Source organism: Aethalodelphis obliquidens, unplaced genomic scaffold, assembly GCF_003676395.1.
Source record: "Aethalodelphis obliquidens isolate GAN/ISIS:26980383/991018 unplaced genomic scaffold, ASM367639v1 scaffold10, whole genome shotgun sequence".
Taxonomy (NCBI): Eukaryota; Metazoa; Chordata; class Mammalia; order Artiodactyla; family Delphinidae; genus Aethalodelphis; species Aethalodelphis obliquidens.
The window spans coordinates 41,445,199-41,466,771 of NW_020837954.1; the positions used below are offsets into that span (position 1 = coordinate 41,445,199).

At 44.7% G+C, this 21,573-nt stretch overlaps 1 protein-coding gene across 2 annotated transcripts in view; it reads left to right on the forward strand.

Moving 5' to 3' along the window:
• Positions 1 to 21,573, forward strand: part of RAD51B (RAD51 paralog B) — a 689,357-nt gene that overhangs the window by 557,102 nt on the left and 110,682 nt on the right. For both annotated transcript variants that reach the window (XM_027111592.1, XM_027111593.1), the window contains exon 9: positions 1,531 to 1,634. In XM_027111592.1, the coding sequence (XP_026967393.1) occupies positions 1,531 to 1,634 (104 nt within the window). The remainder of the gene's footprint in view (positions 1 to 1,530; positions 1,635 to 21,573) is intronic.

Genomic DNA, 21,573 nt, shown 5'->3' on the forward strand with positions numbered 1-21,573 from the left:
GATGTTGATGCCATCCAGTTCGTTCCCATACCTGCTTGAACCAGAGAAAACATAGGGGTGTTTTTTGCTATCCCATGGGTTCTCACCATCGGCACTATTTTGTCTGGGGCAGAATAATTCTTTGTGGTGTGGACTGGCCTGTGCCTCATAGGATGTTTGGCAGCATCCCCGGCCTCTACCCTCTAGACGCCACAGCACTCCCACCTAGACGTGACCCACAGAATCACCTCCAGCCTAGAACCACTGAATTCCATTCATCTGTTGCTCTATTTGATCCCAGGAGCTTAAGACCATGCAGAGCTGGGAGGCCACCCTGAAAGATGCTGACCCAGAAAGGAGGAATTCCTGTTCCACACAGAGGGGTGAATATCAGATGATGCCCTGAGCAGGCAACAGATGAGAAACTCAAGCCCTCATTTTGCTTTAGCTGATTCAGTGGACTTCAGCCTTTTGGTACTTGGTCTCCTCATTGGAAAGAGATGGCATCTTGAGGGTACAAGGCAAACTACAAATCCCACTATGCCCCCTTAGGCTAAGACTCATCTCATGGCCCAGGGCCAAAGTGAGCACAGGAGTTTGGAGGAGACCTCAGGATGTGCTACATATGATAGTGGGGGCTGGCTTCTAAGTGCTGGGACTTGCGAGCCCGCCTCTAATGCAGAAGAAACAGGAGGAGTGCAGGAATGGGTTCCTCCTGGTGATGTCAGGAGAGATCAGTGAAGCTCTGGAGATGTCAGAGAGTAGCTGAAGTACAACTTGGTGTAGACTAGAAACTCGGATAAATTTTACTTCAGATCCTCCCCCTTATAGGAAAGTCTTAGAAAGTAAAAGAATGTTTCTCTTGGGATAAGAATGTCTAATACAGATTAGATATGAAATGGTGAGATCTTCCAGATTCCTCTTCTGGGTGCGTGTACGTTCCGCGGTTGGAATGGCATGGGAATTTTATATACATATGCCACCACTTCCATATGGATAAAGAAAATTGAATTAAGACTCTTATCAAGCTGAAAAAGTCTTAACAACTCTATTAAACTAAGACTATTTCATAACTGGCTCTTATTCTGTGTAGTAGGGTCATGCTTTTCTGCCATTATTAAACTGAGACTATTTCATAACTGACTCTTATTCTGTGTAGTAGGGTCATGCTTTTCTGCCATTATTAAACTGAGACTATTTCATAACTGGCTCTTATTCTGTGTAGTAGGGTCATGCTTTTCTGCCATGGATGTTGAGTGGCTTGATTCAGTATTAGCAATGGCTCCAAGCTTCCTTGCAGTGCAACCTCTTATTGATATATAACTCTGTTATCTCTGAGCCCAGTGGTGGTTACTTTCATTGAGGCTGAAGGAAACCCATGCTGTTTTTTCTTTTTAGTCTCTTCCTTCTCTCCTTCATCAACTTTTGTGGTAAAGACCTGGGCTCCTGAGTACTCTCTGAGCAATGAGCAGTGACTGGACTTTTGTTTATGTGAAACACCATGACAAGATAAGGTGTCCATAATCATGGTTTTGCCCTGTTTCGTTTCAGGCATTTCTGGATCCAGCTGTGTGACAGCTGCACTAGGAAACACCTGGAGTCACAGTGTGAACACCCGGCTGATTCTCCAGTACCTTGGTTCAGAGAGAAGACAGGTGAGTGCTTTGACAATGTTCTCTGACTGTCAAGGTCAGGGAACAAGATATACCAGCAATCTGAGTGTTCATCTTCTGAAAGCATTGGCCACGCTGTCTGTCCTGGGCCAACACTGTCAGAGGGTGGGTAAGGAAACCAGCCTCCCTGCCTACCTCAATAGCAGTTCTAATAAAGTGGGGAGACAAGTCACCCACAGGGAAAAAAATACAAAAACAGAGAGTTAGCTTGCCCCCGATGTTTGCCAATAGCTTGTAAGTGACCAAGGTCCACACCCCTAGGGATCTCAAACTCTCTACCTCTAAAGGGTGAATGAATGATCATTTCTCTTAGCTGATATTTGTTGAGGGCTAGATAATTTGTGTACAAATTAAATAATGATGCTGCCTTCTCTTGAGGTTAGTATGTTTTGAAATAATTAGGCCACACAGACCCTGCTAAGTGGATAAACTCTTCCCAGATCCTGGGTACTTTTGCATTAACTTATAAACCAGTAGTTTAAAGTACTGAATGATGCCAGAGCTTATCAAAAGGATAATGACTCTCAGAGCTGTCTCTTTATGTTGTCTATCCTAGACTCAAGTGAGAATTCCCCCCTTCCATCTGGAAAGGTTGCGTTCTACATCTTTCTTGATCTCCCCTCCCACTCCAAAGAAAGGAACACCACAGTCTGACCCCTTTGGTCAAATGTTTCGTAATTAGGAAGTTTATTTTTCCTGATGCCTAACCTCAACATTATCCTGCTGTGTGGACCAGGTTCCATCACGACCCCTCCTGCAAGTGGGAGGAAAAAGAAGACAGGGTGATTATTCTGAGTTGTTAGATGGGGCAGAATTCAGAAGCCAGACTTGCCCACCTTGCTAAATATTTAACAAATCCAAGTTATTAATTAAAGAGGCATGAAATATCATGCTGGTGGTCCTTTCTGGGTAAGGTGGTAGGAAGGCAGTTGTTAACATTTACCTGCATTAGGTAAACTAGCTCTTTTTCAAGGAATCAGGAATCATCAAAAACTTTGCTTTTGCAGACATAACATTCTGAATGCCCTTGGTTACAGACCAGAGGATTCTTCTTAGTTTGCTTGGGACTGTGTAAATAACATTCCAGCTTGATGATTGAGTCAGCCATGTTCTGAGAAGATAGAGCTGCTTGTTTTCACTTAGGGGAACATTCTTGAGTTTTCAGGCCCTGGCGTGCTCATTACCTCAGTGATACATTTTCCCTGATGATTTAAGTGTCCTGGGTTCTAAATCCATCACTTCTCTTTCAGTGGAACACATTCAAAAATGTTCCTGTAAAAAAAAAAATAAAAAAAAAATTGTTCCTGTAGAACCTAATGACCTTTGGTTTGTACCTTAGGTTATAAATCATGTTAAATAAATACTTGTTTGCAGCTATCAGGGGTATCATTAAGGACTGTCAAGCACTACTACCTAAACTCTAATTTGAGGAAGCAAAATTCCTTGTGAATTCATTCATTTTCACGGATCCTTAACCCTACGCCTTGAAAACTTGTAGTTTATCTCTGTTTTTGATTTTAGATGGTACACACTGATTTGATGATTCAGTTTATTATCTATGGTACCATGGATTCCAGGTTCCCAGATCCTAGTTTTACTAATTCTAGTTAGCATTTATTAGTAAATAAAGAAGTTAGCATTTATTCGTAAATAAAAAGAGCCACATTTTTCTTTTCCTTTTGCTTTAGTAAATTAACCAGTCATTTCCATTTTGTCAGTGTCAACAAGAAGTAGCTGGCAGGACACATGCCATTATTTTGGGTACCTTTGGTGACTGGAGGATTTTAGTGGCTCTTGGTTCTTGGCTCATGAGGTCAAATGCAGACCACTAGACACAAGAAGAACAGGGAGCAAAGCATGGCTAGATCAGTGACAGTCTATCAACTCATATCCTATTAGATGGGTCAGCAGCGTTAATCTACAAAGGACAACTTGTTACTATCATTACTAATCAATCAAGAGCAGAGTTAAATGTCTTTGAATCATGATTTCAACCAATAATTAGAAATTAAAGTAAAATATGGCCAGTGTTAAAATGGCCACCCCAGGCAAAAGAACATACATTGAATTAATGTATAGAAATGTACATGCTTTTGGGACCAGTTGTTAAATTTGTGGCTCAGCAACTAGGATAAACGTTGATATATAACAGCGGTCCCCAACCTTTTTGGCACCAGGGACCAGTTTCTTGGAACACAATCTTTCCACAGACTGGGGGTGAGGTGGAGGATGCGTCGGGTAGTGATGCGGGCGATGGGGGGCGATGGGGAGCGGCAGGTGAAGCTTTGCTCGCTCGCCCGCCACTCTCCTCCTGCTGTGCGGCCCGGTTCCTAACAGGCTGCGGACGAGTACCAGTCCGTGGCCCAGGGGTTTGGGACCCCTGATATAGAAAACACATCCCTATCTGATGACCTTATCTCGACTTAGCAGAGGGTGTACCTAATGATTCAGTGAGCCCTTCCTGTGGTCTTACTTCATGACCAAGTAGAGAAGCCATGTGAAGATAAATCTTTTCTGGGATATGTACACAGAACAAGACTTTAAAGCTACCCTTTAAGGTAATTGCACCAAATATTTCCCTTTAACACAATTTAGTAGGAGAGTTTGCCTAGATCATTCTAGGGTAGGCAGACCCATGGAACACCGGCCACTTGGGGAAGATACCAGGGTAGCTTTTTATTTTCATGCACAGGCGGAGGCCACTACACCAAAAGATCAAGGTTATGCAATAAGGATTATGTTTTATCCCCTTTCTACGACACTGAGCTCTACAACAGGGTTTTTGCATGTGAGGCTTAGTCTGAGGCCACAGGGCTGGAAGGGGGTCAGGTCAAGCTGAGCAGATCTTCGAGCCGATTAACCCAAGAGCTGAATTGTATAGTCCAAGGTAAGGAGTCCTCCCTGGGTGATTATTTTCTTTACACCCTGGAAACTTTGTAAAATTATATAACCAAGAAAGAAATCTCCTTATCAGGGCACTAGCCAAGTTAATTCTCTTGTTTATTCTGCTTCGGGGTTGCAAAAAAACCCTCTTAAGAAGCTGGGAAACATTTTCTTTTGGACTAATTTAGCTTTTTATCCATTTGACTTTTATTTACTCTTTCCCTCCTCTGCTTCAATCCTGCCCCACCCTTTTTGCAGCATTTTTATTCTTACCAAAGACATATCCTTAGAGTAGAACTGAAATGGCCTCTACTAGGGATTCTGGGTTGTTTGGTTTTGTTTTGTTTTCAGTTTTTTGGTTTTGTTTTTGTTTTTAATGATCAAAAGTATGTTTTGGTCCACCACGTGCATGGCGTGGGGATGCAAAGGAGTAGAAGGCACAGTTCCTGCCTTCAAGGTTCTTCTGGTCCGGTGCGGGAGATGAACCAAAATGCAGTGTGTGAGTTAAAGAGCAAACTCACACTGAGATACCGTCACAGGCAGTGTTTGATTTGTGATCTAATAAGTGTTTAAAACAGTAACTGCATTGAAGCCAGAGGAAGGTAAACTCATCAGAGGCACATTCATCTTTTCAGGAGAAGGTGGGACTTGAGTATCACTTATTTATTTACTTATTTAAAATAAATTTATTTGTGGCTGCGTTGAGTCTTCGTTGCTGTGCACAGGTTTTCTCTAGTTGCGACGAGCGGCGGCTACTCTTTGTTGCACTGTGAGGGCCTCTCATTGCGGTGGCTTCTCTTGTTGCGGAGCACGGGCTCTAGGCGCATGGGCTTCAGTAGTTGTGGCGTGCGGGCTCAGTAGTTGTGGCTCGCGGGCTCTAGAGCACAGGCTCAGTAGTTGCGGCGCACGGGCTTAGCTGCCCTGCGGCATGTGGGATCTTCCTGGACCAGGGCTCGAACCCGTGTCCCCTGCATTGGCAGGCGGGTTCTTAACCACTGAGCCACCAGGGGAGCCCCGAGTATCACTTTAAATCATAGTTTCTCAAGCCTGGCTGCACTTCCCACTCACCACAGGGGCACTTACCAAATACCAACGCCAGGGCCGCACCCCAACCAAGTAAATCCAAATCTCTGCTGGTGGGGCCAGGCGTCAGTGTTCATTTTGTTTATAAAGCTCCCCCCAGTGATTCTACTGTGCAGCCAAGGTTGAAAACCTCTTGCCTTAAATAGATCACACTAGGTGAGTGAGAAAGGACAGGGAAGATGTGGGGGTGAGGATGAACGGCAGAAGAAGAGCAACAGAAGGGCAAGTCGCATGTTCAGAAGACACAGGCTGGGGTTTGCCTCCTAACAAGAGCAGAGGGTTTGTGTATGCATTCATTTGACGAACGTTTATTTAATCAGCTCTTCTCTGCCATTTACTATGTAAGATGCTAGAGATTCAAAGTATAAGTTGATGTCCTGTAGTTGTTCACTGTGTACCTGGGGAAACAGATAAACATGTGAAGAGTACATGCTGTACCAGCGTCAAGCATCCAGTGAGCGTAGAGGAGGGGATGGGTGCTACAGCAAGGGAAGGTTCTGTGGGGATGAATGAGGCAGCAGCACGCAGAGTGGATTGGCTGAGGACTCCCTTGGGCAGCTCTCACAGTAACCAGGTGCCTTGTAACCAGGGACTGGAAAAGTTAGAATGAGGGTGGCTATACTTGAAAGAATGATGAAAAAAACTTGATGAAATATTCATACTATTTCTCATCAGATCCTCATGAAGTCTGTTTGTACAAACCACATATGGGATTATATAAATTTTTAAGTGCCCTGGAAGGAGTAAAGAAGTAAATTAATCCCAACTAAGCTTCACACCCCCTTGATGGAATAAATATTATGACTCTCTTATTTCAACAAATTGGAAAGAGGTGACTTTTTCGTATAGGAGGTTTATTTAAATGGACTTTATAATAATATTTTCATCTTCTACTTAGAAGGTACCTTGAAATTACAGAACACTGGAGGGAAGAGCCTAAAGTACCCAATAAATTGTTGACAAGACCAACGCTGTTACTCAAACTCTTGATTCTTACTTGAATTCTCAGGCTTTTCTCGAAGTCCCAGGTTTTTTTTGTTTTCTTTTTTTGCGGCACGCAGGCCTCTCACTGTTGTGGTCTCTCCCGTTGCAGAGCACAGGCTCCGGATGCGCAGGCTCAGCGGCCATGGCTCATGGGCCCAGCCGCTCCGTGGCATGTGGGATCTTCCCGGACTGGGGCACGAACCCGTGTCCCCTGCATCGGCAGGCGGACTCTCAACCACTGCGCCACCAGGGATGCCCCCAGGTTGTTTTGCATCTTGGAAGTGTTTCCTTTCTGGTGATGTAATTCTTTGCTCAGTGTCCGTTTTGTGTATTAAAAGACTCAAATACCATCACTGTGACTATTGTGATGGTGTTTGAGTCTGTAATACTGCAGCCCTAATCAGCCCCTCTTCCTTCAGTCTTGCCCACGGTTAAATCTAGTACCTGTCTCTAGTCTTGCATTTGTGAAACCTGAATTGTGAGCCCCTTGAAGGCTGTGACTGAATCTTAGCTGTGTAGCCTCAGAGGCAAGGCAAATGCTTGACACTTACACATTCAATGCATGTCTTTTGAAAATGAAAAAGAAAGCAGAAGCAAACTCCTTGCATCATACGTGAACCCAGTCATAAGGCAGAAGGACATACTGCTTATTTAAATCACTCTTCCGCATAGGATTTGAGTTTTGCAGTGTCAGAGTTCCTTTAAAGTATTAGTAATTGTCATTTTAAAAGGTTAGCAGCAAACCTTGTAATTCAAGCAGATACTTCTATAGAAATACTGTAAGAATATTGAATATAGGAATATCTTTTGGTAGAACCAGCCTGCTGGGAGCTGTGAGAGAGTAGGAACCAGGCTTCCCTTGAAATCCTAGTTGGAATTCCTTTGTGTAAGCAAGCCAGAGACCTAAACACAGACCGAGGCAGAGCGAGGGAGGGGTTCTGCCGCTGCTTTCAGGGAACACAGCCTGGGGACTTTGGCCAAAGGGAAGGATAAGAAATCTTTGCTGCTGTCTTCCACAGGTCTTACGTTCTCCTCTCTGTGGTTGGAAAGGCTTAATGAAGGACTGAATAACTAAAGAAAAGATGATAAATCTTTTCTCCCAGATAAGCTGAAGGGCAGCTCTGGGACAGGAATGTCAAACGTATATCCACGTTCACCGAAACAAAGACAGACCTTGGAGATGATGTTTTTACCTGATACAAGTCATAGTTTTATGTACCCCTCTACCTTTGTAAAGTGGTTCCAGGGCATTCATCATGTTTGTTCCCTTGTTTTCTGCCCCAGCTCATCTGCTTGTCTTAGGCAAAGAGACATTTTTTTTCATGGTGACTTGATCCAACCAGAGGAGAAGTTTGGCTGTGCTGCCAGGGTGGGAGAAATTTCTTTTTAAGCATAAATATCTGCAGAAATAGCAAAGGGAACAGAGAATCCCAGACAAGTACATTGCCTTGGGTATAAATGTTCCCTCCCTTTTCGGAGCTGCTCAAGTGAGAAATCTAACCTGCTGCCTACACTCTTCTATCAGAAGTGCTCTAACAGGTATTGAGAGATGGGGAGAATGTATAAAAGGGGAACCCAAAAGGGGGACTTCTAAAGGGATTCTTTTTTCAGGTCACCAGGTAAGTGTATTAAAATGTAAGGAAATTCCACCTGAAAGTATGTAATAACAGCAAATGAATACAGTGAACTAAGACTCAGAGCAGAAAGACAGGCTCTGACAGAGAAAGGGTAACTCACGTACCTAAGTGCACACTTCCTGTTTCTATCTCCACGTTCGAAATAAAAATATCAATATCTTTCCCACCACTCACAAAAACAAAAAACAAAAAACCCAAACTCCATGGGGCTCCCTTTGAAAAAAGTCAGTGTGCTCCAAAAATCACTACTTCTAAATGGGGTCAAGTAGAGAAAACTTACCCTTGAAGAGGTTCCACTGGAAATTGACAGTTAAAAATGCAGGGGTACAACTGCCCCCATGCTTCTGATGGGGGTGCCCCTTTCAGATGTTTTGGCTGTGATAGACCATGTACCTCTACTGAGAGAGAGAGCCCATGTTCCTAGGAGATTTTGAGCCACGTGAGGTCAATAAAAAATAAAAATCAAACCAAAGCAAGGGTTGGGGAACCACCATAGAGTTTTAAATGTCTTTTATTTTTTAATCAATTAGAGTTGCAAAATTAATTGTTACCACCATTTCAAAAAGGAAAAGGTAATTTAACCCCAAAAAGTAGAAAGGATGTGTCTGTGAATAAAGAATACTGCTGTAACTTGAATACATTTGTTTTTATGGAAGACTTAGTACATGTCCTCATTTCTCTCTTTGAGGGATCACAGTCTCTGACTGCCAGGGGCTGGATGGGCGGTCCAGTCACTGAATGTTTAGGTGACTTCCCCTGTGATGAGCCACTCATTTCACAGGTATTTTGTCACCTCCGTCATTCTCTTCCAGCTCTGACTAGTTTTATTTTTACACACTGTCTGGTACCAAATCTCCTTATTCAGTGACCCTCTCAGTTCTAACTTGCTAAGTAAACCAGGGCAAATAGATGAACGAGAGATTTCTAGGGAAATCTCAGCCGTTGTAGTAAGTAGAAGAGACGCAGGGCTTTGGAGCCAAACTGAAGACCTCATTGTCAGGCTAGGGACAAAGGAAACATAGGAACAACATAGGAAACAGCTACAAGATCTCTTGGACAAGGCAGTGACCTGGAAATCAAGGATGCTGACATTTATTTGGCTCATTTGAAAATGAAGTTTGGACAGGATGTTGTATTTTAGCCTTGGTTGGTTAGTTATGAGTGAGAAGGAAACGAGGCAACATCTTTGGTTAGGAAAAGCAAAGGCGAGAGAAAGATTCAGTATCTACATAAACTACAAACTGATTTACAAATGAACCAGCACTTTCACTAGAACGAAAGCATTTAGAATATGACAGTGTCCCATGTGAGATGCCCTCTAGGGATCATCTTAGCCAGTGATTGTCAACTACGGTGAATTTAAGAATCCCAGGTGTTTGTTAACAATGAAGATTCCCAGGCCCCACCCCCAGTGACCACTCAGGGAGGGTAAGCACTTCCAGTGGTTCTCACACGGGTGGTCCTCAGACCCACATTCTTTTCTAGTCCCTTCACAGGGGGGTGAGCAATTAGGGGTGACTTATTCAGGGTCACACAACTACTACGCAGTAGAAATGGAACTGGAATTAAATTCTCCCAACTTCTAATCTGTTGCTATTTTCACTTTGCTGACTTTTAGTAGGAAAACTCTGGGCAAAAAAGTCCTCAACCCAGTCAAATTACTAGGTTTGCAGGCAATGTGATATTTATATTTCCTCTGACTTTCAGTGGTTCATGAAAAGGTCCTATAGAACTCGGCAGACAAATATTTTTGAAAGGCACCATCCCACCCCACATTGCAATGAATTACCAGATAAAAGTCAGCATTTTAAATTCTTGGGCCCAGACATGTGAATAAGTGACTTTTTCCAAGTTGAACTTCACCGTGAGCATGGACTTCCCAGTGGAATGACTTACAGACAATCCTGCAAACAAGTCTGGCTTCTCTCATTGCCCCTCTCCTGCAACTGTCATTTGTGCTCAGGGAGGGTCACCCTTAAAATCTTGAGCTTCCTGTTGCCTATCTTTGTAGGCTAAAGGTGTGCAATGGTTTGAGAGAACTGGAGTTCTCTGGTCTTTCGTGTGTCTGGTCTTCTTAGCATGGGAGAAGCTTTGTAGTTATATTTTTTAGTCTTTGCATCTTTAGTTTGAAAAGTCAAGAGTGGGACAGAGAGAGGAAAGGAGGCAGGAGGTAGGCCCTGGGGGGACCCATTTTCTACCATCTTGGAGTCCCACTGTTTGGTATTGAAGAACATCCTTTCTCCGTTCTGGTGCTCCAGGCAACACTAATTTAAAGCCTCTTTAATCTTCAGGAACAGAAGGGGGTTATTAGCCTTTACTGAGTACCTACCTTTGTGGCTGTCATATTTGATAACTCCATGTACATTTTTCCATGAACCCCCGCGACAGCCCTTTAGCATAGATCTCATCATCTACCTTTTTATCAACAGAAAAACCGAGCTAAGGGGATAAATAATGTGTATCCGGTAGTAGTATTGAGATTTGAAACCGAGTTTGTGTAACTCCGGAGCTTAAGAGTTTTTGTTTTTGTTTTTGGCCATGCCATGTTCTCTGAGATGCAGGGATTTATTTTTAATTTAGGAATAAAGTGAGATGCTAGAAAACGAAGCCTCGACTTAGTGATGATTCTTTTGGCTTACAACGGATAGTCCTTATTATTTTTCTCTCTGACTTTTCCGTGAGGATGACTGGATCGCGAATGTCATTTAGCTTACCTCCAAAGCTTACTGAATTACAATTAGAGCAGCACTTCTCACTCTGGGGCAGGGACACTAGGAAGGAGAGGATGGGCTGCTTCTTGCTGCTTATTTGGCTTGTGACTCCTGGCATGTGACTGAATGCTGCCTGCCCTGTCTGTGTATATGATTTGAAAAGCACAGCTTGTCACATGTGTGGCCTCAGCAAGGTCCACCTTGGAGAACTTGTTGTCTGGTTGCTATGGATGGGGGAGTATGCCTGCCTGCGGTGGTGCACAGCCTGGGCCTGTGACCTCTGCTTCTCTCCCAGGGGTCAGCTGTGGCTGTGAGGGTCGCAGCGTGGGACAGTACTGGTTTGCATTTCAGCCTAATTGGAACAGTGCACGGGGTGGGGTTCAGGCCCTTGCAAAATCTTAATGGCTTATGAAATTAGGTGTAGGGGCATGGAAAGCAAAGGATTTACATGATGGAGGTGTGAGGGAAAATGAATCAGATATGTCTGTAGCATTTGGTTTGAATGTATGTAAGTCCAATTGTGTTACCATAACATTTTATGATATGCTAAACGTTATCTGATGCATGATTGGTTGTCAGCTGCAATATAACTCATTGAGCTTTCCTGATGTCTGCTGATCTAGGTAATCTGGGATTTTCAGTTACCGTACAGTTGACCTGCTGATTCCTTCCTTCCCTCAACCTTCCTCTTAGCCTGTTGCTCCTCTCTCCACACCCACCCTCCAGTCACCTTCCCTGGATTTTTAAGTCAGTCAGTGGCTCCTGGCAGCTGCCTTAGAGTTCAAACGCCTGAAGCAGAGATTTTTCCACAGAGGGTCTCTTTCTGAAAATTTCACTTCTTGGCTTGGCAGTGCTTAAGAGTTCTGGCATCTAGGACAAAGAACATGTGTGCTTGAGTCTTGGACCCTTGTTTTATTGTTACCAAAGGGACTATGATTTTGAGAACACCTTTGCAGAGCCAAGCTACAGTGGCCCTGCCCACTGCCTGCTTGCTGAATCCTCCACTCAGACTTGGCAATGAGAGGCTGAGCAGGGATTATGATCCATGACTCGAAGTAACAAAATTCTCTGAGTGTCAGGCTTCCAGAAAGAGGCACATCAATAAAAACCTCTAAAAGTTAGAATTGAGGCATCTGGTGTATCTGGAAGGGCTTGAGCACAGATCACCCAAAGTCTCCACAGCCCTGGCTTCCTGGTTGCTTTGCTCGGTCTACCCGACCATTTATTGAGAGTTTCCTCTGTGCCAGTTGCTGTGCTAAATGCTTGGTGGGCATTTTCTTGTTCAAGCCTCACAACTACCCTGTGAGAGATGTGTTACTAGGTACACTTTAGAGATGAGCATCTTGAGGTTTACAGAGCTTTTAAAAACTGCTCTGAATCACATAGCTTCTAAGGGGGTCCCCCCATACATATACACTCTTTTCCCTACATGCTTCTGTTCTTAACCATTATCCTGTCCTGAGCCCCATGTTAATGTAAGATGATTCACACACACTGCTTGGAATTAATTGCTGAACATTTCTCCATTCAGCCACTGGGGTGTGGCCACCTTCAATGGTTGTATCAGGTAGAATGCTCCCTTCAAAGAGTGAAATGAGTCATTGTCTTAAGAGAGCTTTGTCTATCTCTGTTAAATAATCATTAGTTATTTCCTATGACAATGTGGCTCTGGGTGGCAACGGAACACCCTTGAGGAAGAATGAGCTCCATGGGACATGGTCCTCTGGATCTCGCCATCCATTCAGGGGGCATCCTGGCCCTTGCTCTCTCAACTTCCGAGTTCCGGCCTTTCCAGCCAGAGTCTTCTCCACGTTCCGGTTTGGCTTCAGTGTTCTGCCGTGTATCGTCAAAGCAGAAAGAGATAGTCTCTGTGGATTCTTGCCCACAGTGGGGACAGATCTGTGCCTACCTGTTCATGGTCTCCTCCAGTGAGAACCTGCAGGCTAGGAGGTACGGTGGTGGGGAGACATCCCTTCCCTCATGGACGTTGCAGAATGACATATAAGCCATACCTGCCTCTGTACGCTTTCCTTGCAAAGTCACTTTCCCCACAGAGTAGTCAGTGCCATGGTTTACCTTTTAAATCCTTCCTGAGTTGTCAGTTCTTCTCTGGAAGTTTTATCCCAGGACCCTGAGGAAGATTCAGTCACTGTCTAGTGAAATGGGAAGGCTTGGCCGTTCTGTGTTCTCTTACAGGTGCCTCCTTAAAATACAAGTTCAATAGATCCAATGTGGCCTCACCCCTTTGACAGCTGTGCTCATACCACGCTGTTCTCTCTTGTTTGTAGCTATTTAGACAGTATTCTCTGCAGACATAGAGTCCTGTACTGGTCATGCATTGGAATGTTAGGCTCTTCTTTTTTTTTTTTTTAACATCTGTATTGGAGTATAATTACCCCACAATGCTGTGCCAGTCTCCGCTGCACAACAAAGTGAATCAGCCACATGTACACATATATCCCCATATCCCCTCCCTCTTGCATCTCCCTATCCCACCCCTCTAGGTGGTCACAAAGCACCAAGCTGATCTCCCTGTGCTATGCAGCTGCTTCCCACTAGCTATCTATTTTACATTCGGTAGTGTATACATGTCAATGCTACTCTCTCACTTCGTCCCAGCTTACCCTTCCCCCTCCCCGTGTCCTCAAGTCCATTCTCTATGTCTGCATCTTTATTCTTGTCCTGCCCCTAGGTTCATCAGAACCTTTTTTTTTTTTTTTTTTAAATGGAATGTTAAGCTCTTCTTAGTGACTGACCTCCATTTTCCACTTGGGGCTCCATTCTGGAACTAACCTTACCTTTTTTTACCCCTCTTTCCCCCTTTTCCCATTAGACCTTGCTCCAAGATCCCTGTGACTGCCTCTGCTGAAAGCGTGTCAGCATTTGATCCCATTGCCTGCAAAAGGCTAGTCCTGCCCAAGAGCCAGCCTCTAACCTATTAAACAGCAGACATCTCTACCAAAGGCTTCATTTGTCTCTAGGACCCCTGTGCATAGGGGGTCTCATTACATGTTGTGGTTGTCCAAAGGCCAGGTATTTTCAAAGAAAACCCACTGAGACAAGTTGGCTGAGCGCCGGCCATAGCATCTGTGAAGTCTTGGTCACTTTTTTCTCTCCTAAAAATCTAATATTTTTCCTCAGTTAAGAAATGGTATACATTACAGCTTAAAATCTTTAGCAATAAATCTTCTAGAGCCTGTAATTGTAATAAGAGTCCTTTGTGTGTGCTCTAACCATAGACGTGGATCCTCTTATAACTCTTCTATTTTTATCTAGACTAGACTAGTTAGTATTTGACACTCCCTTTTCCTTCCATTCTTCTCTCCCTCCTCCTTCCTTTACTACCTTCAGATCTTTCCTGGGTAGATATATGTGCCAAATGCTGGGAATATGAAGTCAAATAAAGCCCGATTTCCTGCCCTGAAGAACCATGCAGCAGAGGGAAAACACCTAGTAGAGGGCGACAGACATAAATACATACGAGAAGGAACTGAGGGAACTTCAACAGAAGAGAGTGTGGGCATCAGTACTGGGATGGTCAGAATCCTCATCAGGGAAGGTGTAGTCAGAGAAGGATTCAGAGGAAGGTGTAATGTTTAAGATATCGATAAGACTTGAAAGGCGTATCAGTACTTGCCAGGTGGATGGGGAAGGAGGCTGAGGAAGCTGTATGAACAAAGGCCCCGAGGTGAGAACTGCAAATGGTCCTTCTTTATTGCTACTGGGGAGGGTATGTGGGTGTCTCTGCGACGGGTGGGGGTGGGGAAATGGGGCCTGTGTACAAAGACAAAGCAAGGAAAGGTGGGGCAAATCAGACTTGATCCCAAAGGCTCTCAGAAGCCCCACAGAGACTTCCAGCAGGGCCATGACATCGGATTTGTACTCTACAGGGCCCTCTTGGGCAGGGGTTTGCCATACAGGTTTGGAGGGACTTGAAATAAGATGCAAAGAAATGAGGGCCTGAATGGAAACAGTGGCCATTGAGATGGAGAAGAAGGAAAAGAGACGAGATGGTAAGGAGGCAGGATCAACAGCATTTAAGCACAGAGATTGGATCTGGAAGGAGGGGTTGTTTCTGATGTAAGTAAGTGAGTAGATGAGGTTATCGCTCATTGACTGGGCTAGTCCAGGAGGATGAGCAGGCCTGGGGGCGGGGAGACAAGAGCTGGCCTTGCTCAGCACACACACCATTCCCTGCTTATGTGACAGTGTGGCAACTTCCACTCTTCCACCAGACCTCAATGGCTGCCATCAGGAATTAGCCTGGAGACCAGAAGGGACTTCTTGTGCAGAATCTTGAGTCCCAAGGTTCTCTCCCCCGCACTGACCCCCCACCATTGCTTCCAGCCCACCATTCCCTTCTTCCCCACCCTCAAGTGCTGCTTCCTTCTTTTAGAACCCTGGCTTCTGTAAAGAGATGGTGGCCCTCAGAATGTATGGGAAATGAAGTTTGGAAACATGTGCTGGGGAATGTGAGGGGAAACGACTTGCAGTCAATCCCCTGAGCTCAGGGAGGAGAGGGCCTGTGGATGGCTGTAACTCCCCCTCCAGGGAATTCTGGCAAACTTCAAGTCCAGGGGTGTGGAATCAGTAACAGATTTGGAGATTTACCAGTTTAGGCTTCAAGGTGTTGTGTTTTAAAGATTCCCATCTGCAAATTGGGAATCAGGAATCCCTGCCTTAGTGGGTCATGCCAGTCAGTTCCTTCTTTGCTCTCGGTCCACTCCCTGCCTTTCCCCTGCTCTACTTGGTACCACAGGGAGCTGACAGTGTGATCTGCCTTCCCCAGGTTCCCTTTCCATTGATTCTGCTTAGTCTGGGGCCCTGGAGGGAGGATGTAGGGCAGAGGTATGGGAGAAGCCATGTCTTTCTACCTCCCTCTCTTTGCTTCCAGTGCTATCTCAGGCAATGACACCAATTCCTTCTCCGTGATCCCTTTGTGGACCCAGCTCCACAAAGAGCTGGAGTTGGGCAGCTCCATTCTCTGGGCCCTAGTAACAGCACCTCTTCCTTGTTCCTCCAGCCCTGGGGATGGTGGTGGCTTCTTACTATTGCTAGTCTCTAGGTTGCCTCACTGTCCCCTATTTTCTTTTCAGCTCTTCCAACACATTTGTAACTAGTTCCCAACATTAACTTCTCTCTCTTAAACCACCTGGGGTGAGTCCCATTTTTCTGAGGGACCTTGATTGACATGGTCTGCATGAGCTCTCTGGTTGGCACATGGTTAGTAAAAGACCCCAAACATTCTCCATTGGTTCTGTTCCCCAAAGGACTCCTTTGTCTACCATGACTCTTCAGTCCTGAGAGTTGGGTTCCTGGACTGGGCTGTCTTGGAGGGCAAACATTTTGTGCAGTGATTCCTGAATGGCAAGAGAAAAGGAGCTCTCTTGGCCCAGTCTCCTTCCTGTGGGATTTTCCAAAACTTTCCAGATGTGTCTAAGCTCAGGAAGCATTTTAGTGGCTGGAAATAATGCCTCGTGGGGGTTGGTGGTTTGAACCAACAGAAGCTCCTCTAAAAGAGGTGTGTTGAAATGTTTCAGGGCCTGTATACATGTATCCAGACCCTGCCCCTCCCTTGTTGAAAGCATGGCAGGCTCCTTCCTTGAATGGGTTCACGTCGTGGAAGAGGAGTTGGCATTCTCTGAATGCACTGATGTCGCAGAGCAGAGGAGTAGCTCTGAAGGTCGGAATTCTCTCCAGGAGGGACGGGATGGTTAAGTGGTTAGCTACGTATTTGGATTCTAATTCAGATTCCACCTCTGATTCTATAAGGAGAATTCTATAATCCCCTTCTAAGGCCAACAATAATGGCTATGAGATTGATCTAAATCATAATAAATCTCTTCTAAGGCCACTGTTACCAACGTAATGAATTGGAGCACTCTGGGATTCTCATGAGGATGGGCGTCATCCATCTGCAGGATATATTACTGATTTTCTGCGAACAGGTCATGGCTTTCACTGTGCTGTGTCGTGCCCAGTTTCTTAGCAACTTTCAGAAGGGGCTCTGTTGGGGGATTATTGTTGTCTTAAAGCATTCATCAAAGAGAAGTAGAAGTGGAAGATCTATACCTGTGTACCTTCTCAGATCCTTCAATACTGGACCAAGAAGTAGAGAGTAATCTTTTCTAGTCTGTGGCGGCGAGCCCCCAGAAATAGCTAAGAGGCTCTTATGTGCTCTGTCGCTACAGGGAATAGCTGAAACGCCATCCTTTCGAATGACTCTGAATCCAACCCCATATTGATTCATCTGAGCTGTGTCCAGGAAGTTCCCAAATTCTTTAACACAGTAACCAATAACTAGGATACTTGTGTGGTTAATTTGATGATGCACAGAACTTTATAGACCTTGGGGTCAGGTATATGTTTTCTATTAGAAGAGCAGGATTTTAATGAAGAGGAAGCAGGTGGTGTGCACTAATATGAATAGAGCTTCTGGTGTCTCTGAAATGTCCAGCATTGTATGGTATTGCTACTTCTTCCTTCTAACCAAGTTTCTTCTTTTAGCCTACAAGGGAGCTGATGGAACGAATAATAGCCCCAGAAATAATATGGGAGAACTTTTCCATTTGAACGCATCAAAAAGCTAGGATGATTTTTTGTTCTCTCGGTGACTAAAATTAATTCATGGATCCTAGCCTATAACACACATACATAAGCCCACTGTCTTCACCTCTAGGTACCTAGAAAAAAGACTCTCCATTGTGTAAAAAGATAATGGTATTTTAGAATGAAGTTCTCTCTTTGTCTCTAATTAGATATGTGATCTTGGGCAAATGACTCTGAGTCATAGGTTCCTCTTCTGTGAAATGGATCTAGAAGATGAAGCAATGCCATGCTGTACCTCGTTTACTATTTTGTACAATGAGAGTATTCTTCATTATTTATGGTAGGGCTTGCCACATTGTTTGTTTGTGCTAAACCATGGGATACAACCCTAGCACTCTGCTCAGTTATTTATTTGGCTGATGACTTCCTCTTGTAATGTTTCTTGACCAGTGGTCAGAGGAATACCTCTTGGAATCCACCAGCAGAGCTTGTTAAAATTCAGATTCCTGGGCCCTCCCAGACTAAATCAGCAGCACTGGGGGGGCCTAGATATCCGCATTTTTATACATTGCTCAGGTGATTCTTAGGGACACTAGGATCTAAGATCCACTGCCAGCTGACAGCACATGGTGTCCATATGACTGACTTTAACTCTCTTTATCCTTTGCATCCAGTCTGCAGGGTCTTAGCTTGGGGCTTACCCCTGACTGGATGATTTGGTCACACCTTTTCATCTCTCTAGGACCATTTTCTTATTTATAAAATGTCGGGCTGGAGTATTAATCTCTAAGGAATCCTTGGGTTCTAACAGTCCATGGCAGTAGTTCTTTTTTTTTTTTTTTTTAATTAATTTATATTTGGCTGTGTTGGGTCTTCGTTGCTGTGCGCGGGCTTTCTCTAGTTACAGCGAGCGGGGGCTACTCTTTGTTGCGTTGAGCAGGCTTCTCATTGCGGTGGCTTCTCTTGTTGCGGAGCACGGGCTCTAGGTGTGTGGGCTTCAGTAGTTGTGGCTCGCCAGCTCTAGAGCACAGGCTCAGTAGCTGTAGCGTGCACAGGCTTAGTTGTTCTGCGGCATGCGGGATCTTCCCCACCCAGGGCTAGAACCTGTGTCCCCTGCATTGGCAGGCAGATTCCCAACCACTGCACCACCAGGGAAGCCCCATGGCGGTAGTTCTTTAGTGACTTGTGAGAGTTCCTGAACCAATCTTAACAAATCCTATTTCTTGAGTCCCTACTATGTGCTGGGCATTGTGCAACTTTTACATATGCTTCATTTTTTTTCTTTACAGTAACCTATGATATTGGCACTATCAATATTCACACTTGACACTTAAGGAACAGAGGCTTGGAAAAGTGAAGTAGCTTGTCCAAGTCTACTTAGCTAAGAAGTGGAGCCACAGTGGAGTGGGATTAAACCGGAGTCATAAACACGTGAATAATTGCCGGGGTTGCTGTGCCCCATGGCTTCGAAAGTCCTGGGGCTTGTCCAGTGTGCTGCTCATTCACCCTGTGTTCCACTCTCCCAGCAAAGGAGCCTGGTTTTGGTTTCCTTAGATGTTTACTTGGCCTCTTGCTTAAGCATTCGCCTCTCCTACTCAGTAACAGTGAAAGGACCTAAAAAAAAAAAAAATCCCAGGGCTGGAAACATTTTGTTTCCTACAAAAAGAATATTTTGCAGCCAGCTCTGTGGTTGAAAGTATTTTTCCTGTGGTCTAGGGATGGGTTGGATCCCATCTCTTTTTGGCCAGTGTCTGAGAACTTAGCCTGTGGCTTCCCATCAAGTCAGCACACAGTACACTGTGTTATTTAAATGAGTGTCTAGTGATGTTGAGTGTGTGCACAAGTGGATGGATTGGTCTGTCTGGGTGTATAAGAATGTGTCCATGTACCTCTAGCCTTTCCAGTGCAGAGAGAACCTAGGAGTGGTTTTCCACATGCTGCACACATCAACATAGCTTTTAAGGTTTCATCACTCACACGACAACCAAACAAATTCAGATGCTGACAAAATGAGAAGAGAGTGATATGTGAGCCTTATGTGGATTTGCAAGTAATCAGAAAGCCAAGGGAATCTGAGATTTTGACCTGTCACATTTCTTTCCATTTTCAAATGTTCAAAACCAAGACATGGGGTTGGTTTTATTAGGTGGCAGTGTGGTCTGATGGTGATGGCAGAAAATGGGAATTCTGAGATCCGCCTGCAGCCTGGCCACTTGCAGAGTTCAAGACACTGACCTTTGCCCAGCCTTGCGTAAGTCACTTCTTCTCAAGGACTGCATTTTTCTGTCTGAAAACATAAATTAAAAAAACACACAATAAAACAGCTGTATGCTTCAAATAATCAAAGCTCTTCTATGGGAGATGAATTTTGAGCATTCCAACAGAGTTTGAAGATAAGAAGTATTACTAGTGCCAGGTACATTTTCTTTCCTCATAATTCAGATGCTTTCAGTGAGGCTTTGCAGTGTGTGGTACTGCCTAGAACTTTCTCCCTTACTTCCTTTGTTCATGCTGGAAAGCCCTTCACTTAAAGAAATCCTACTTGTCCTTTATGGCATGGCCTGGATGATGCCATTTCTTTACATTCTTCTCACCCACCATGAAAAAGTGGCTCTTTGGGTTCCCACCGCACGTGGGTTTTAGGTAGCACTCCCCTGCCACGTTAGGTGTTCAGCTAAATTAGAAGGCAGGGCTGGCTCACTCCTAAAGGTCCCAGCACAGTGCAGAGAAGATGCCCAACGTGTATTTGTTGACTTAAATGAAATAGGCTTCTCCAAGGATGACAAGCTACTATTCATAACTTCAGCATTCTCTTGTGTAGCTTTCCACTTGGGGATTTTTTAAATTTAATTTTCTTGGCCGTGCCACGCAGCATGTGGGATCCTAGTTCCCCGATCAGGGATTGAACCCGCGCCCCTTGCACTGGAAGCGTGGAGTCTTAACCACTGGACCACCAGGGAAGTCCCTGGGGCCATTTCTAGAACTCACCACATCATGGCGTCCAGGGAGAAAAGTCGTAGCCACTGGATATGGGGGCATCACTCGAGGAAATGAGCAAATCCCAGTGATGGAGGGAGTTGTGAATCCTTTTGTTTTTACATTTTAGGGGGGAAAGATGTTAGGGAAGATTTGAAGGGCTATTGGAATAGAAACTAAGCCATCATGAGTGCTTCATTTTAGAGGGGCAGGGATTGAGACAGAAGTAGACCCCATGCCAAGATTCAAAATTGGTGGCATTGGCTTCAGGGCTGCCACTACCCTGGGATGCAGAAACTGGCCCATCCAAGTCAGCCCGTGGGAAAGGATGGCCACAAAGAGATCAGGGTTCACCTGTGGGGAAAAGCTGGCGTTTGCTCCATTTCCTCATACAGGGCAGTGGAGCTATTCTCACGGTAGGGTTTGGGGTGGGGTTGGGGTATTGGTAGTGATTTTAGTAAACCAGTTTTCCGATGACAAGGATGTTTCTGTTTTTACCCCTTAACAATGAGACAACAACCCAAATAACAGATCCCTCAGCATGTTGAAATGCCAAGGCTAAATGAACTGGTGGAACTTTGTGGCTTTGGCTGTTGGCTTACAGGCGTATCCGTGCATTAGGGCCATGGCTTGGCAGTAGACAAAGCGGCTGTGTGGGTCCGTAGCAAGCTCTCCGGCTCTGTGGCTTTCTTTGATATGCAACTGAACTTTGGCAAATTTTTCCCCTCAAGTCTCTGTTTATGAAGTTCGGGGGTAGACAGATACCCTCATTACGGAGCCCAAAGCCAACAGCAAACTAGAACTACAGGATGTCTTCCCACATTCACACTCTGCTTTCAAGGCTAAAGAGCTGGCCCACAAGGCTTACAACCAAGGGACGAATTAGGGGAAGAGACCACTGAATTCTCTTCCCAGCTTCACACAGCTCTAAACCTGTAAGCTTGGCCACAGCTCTTAAACTTTCTTTCTTCCAAAATGAGATCTCTTAGTTGTCAAAGGACCAGTAAGATCACCAATTTATTGGTTTCCAGTGTAGTTGTGCTTAACAACAACAGCTAACATTTATTAAGTGCTTAACCGCTTACCATGGTACATGTA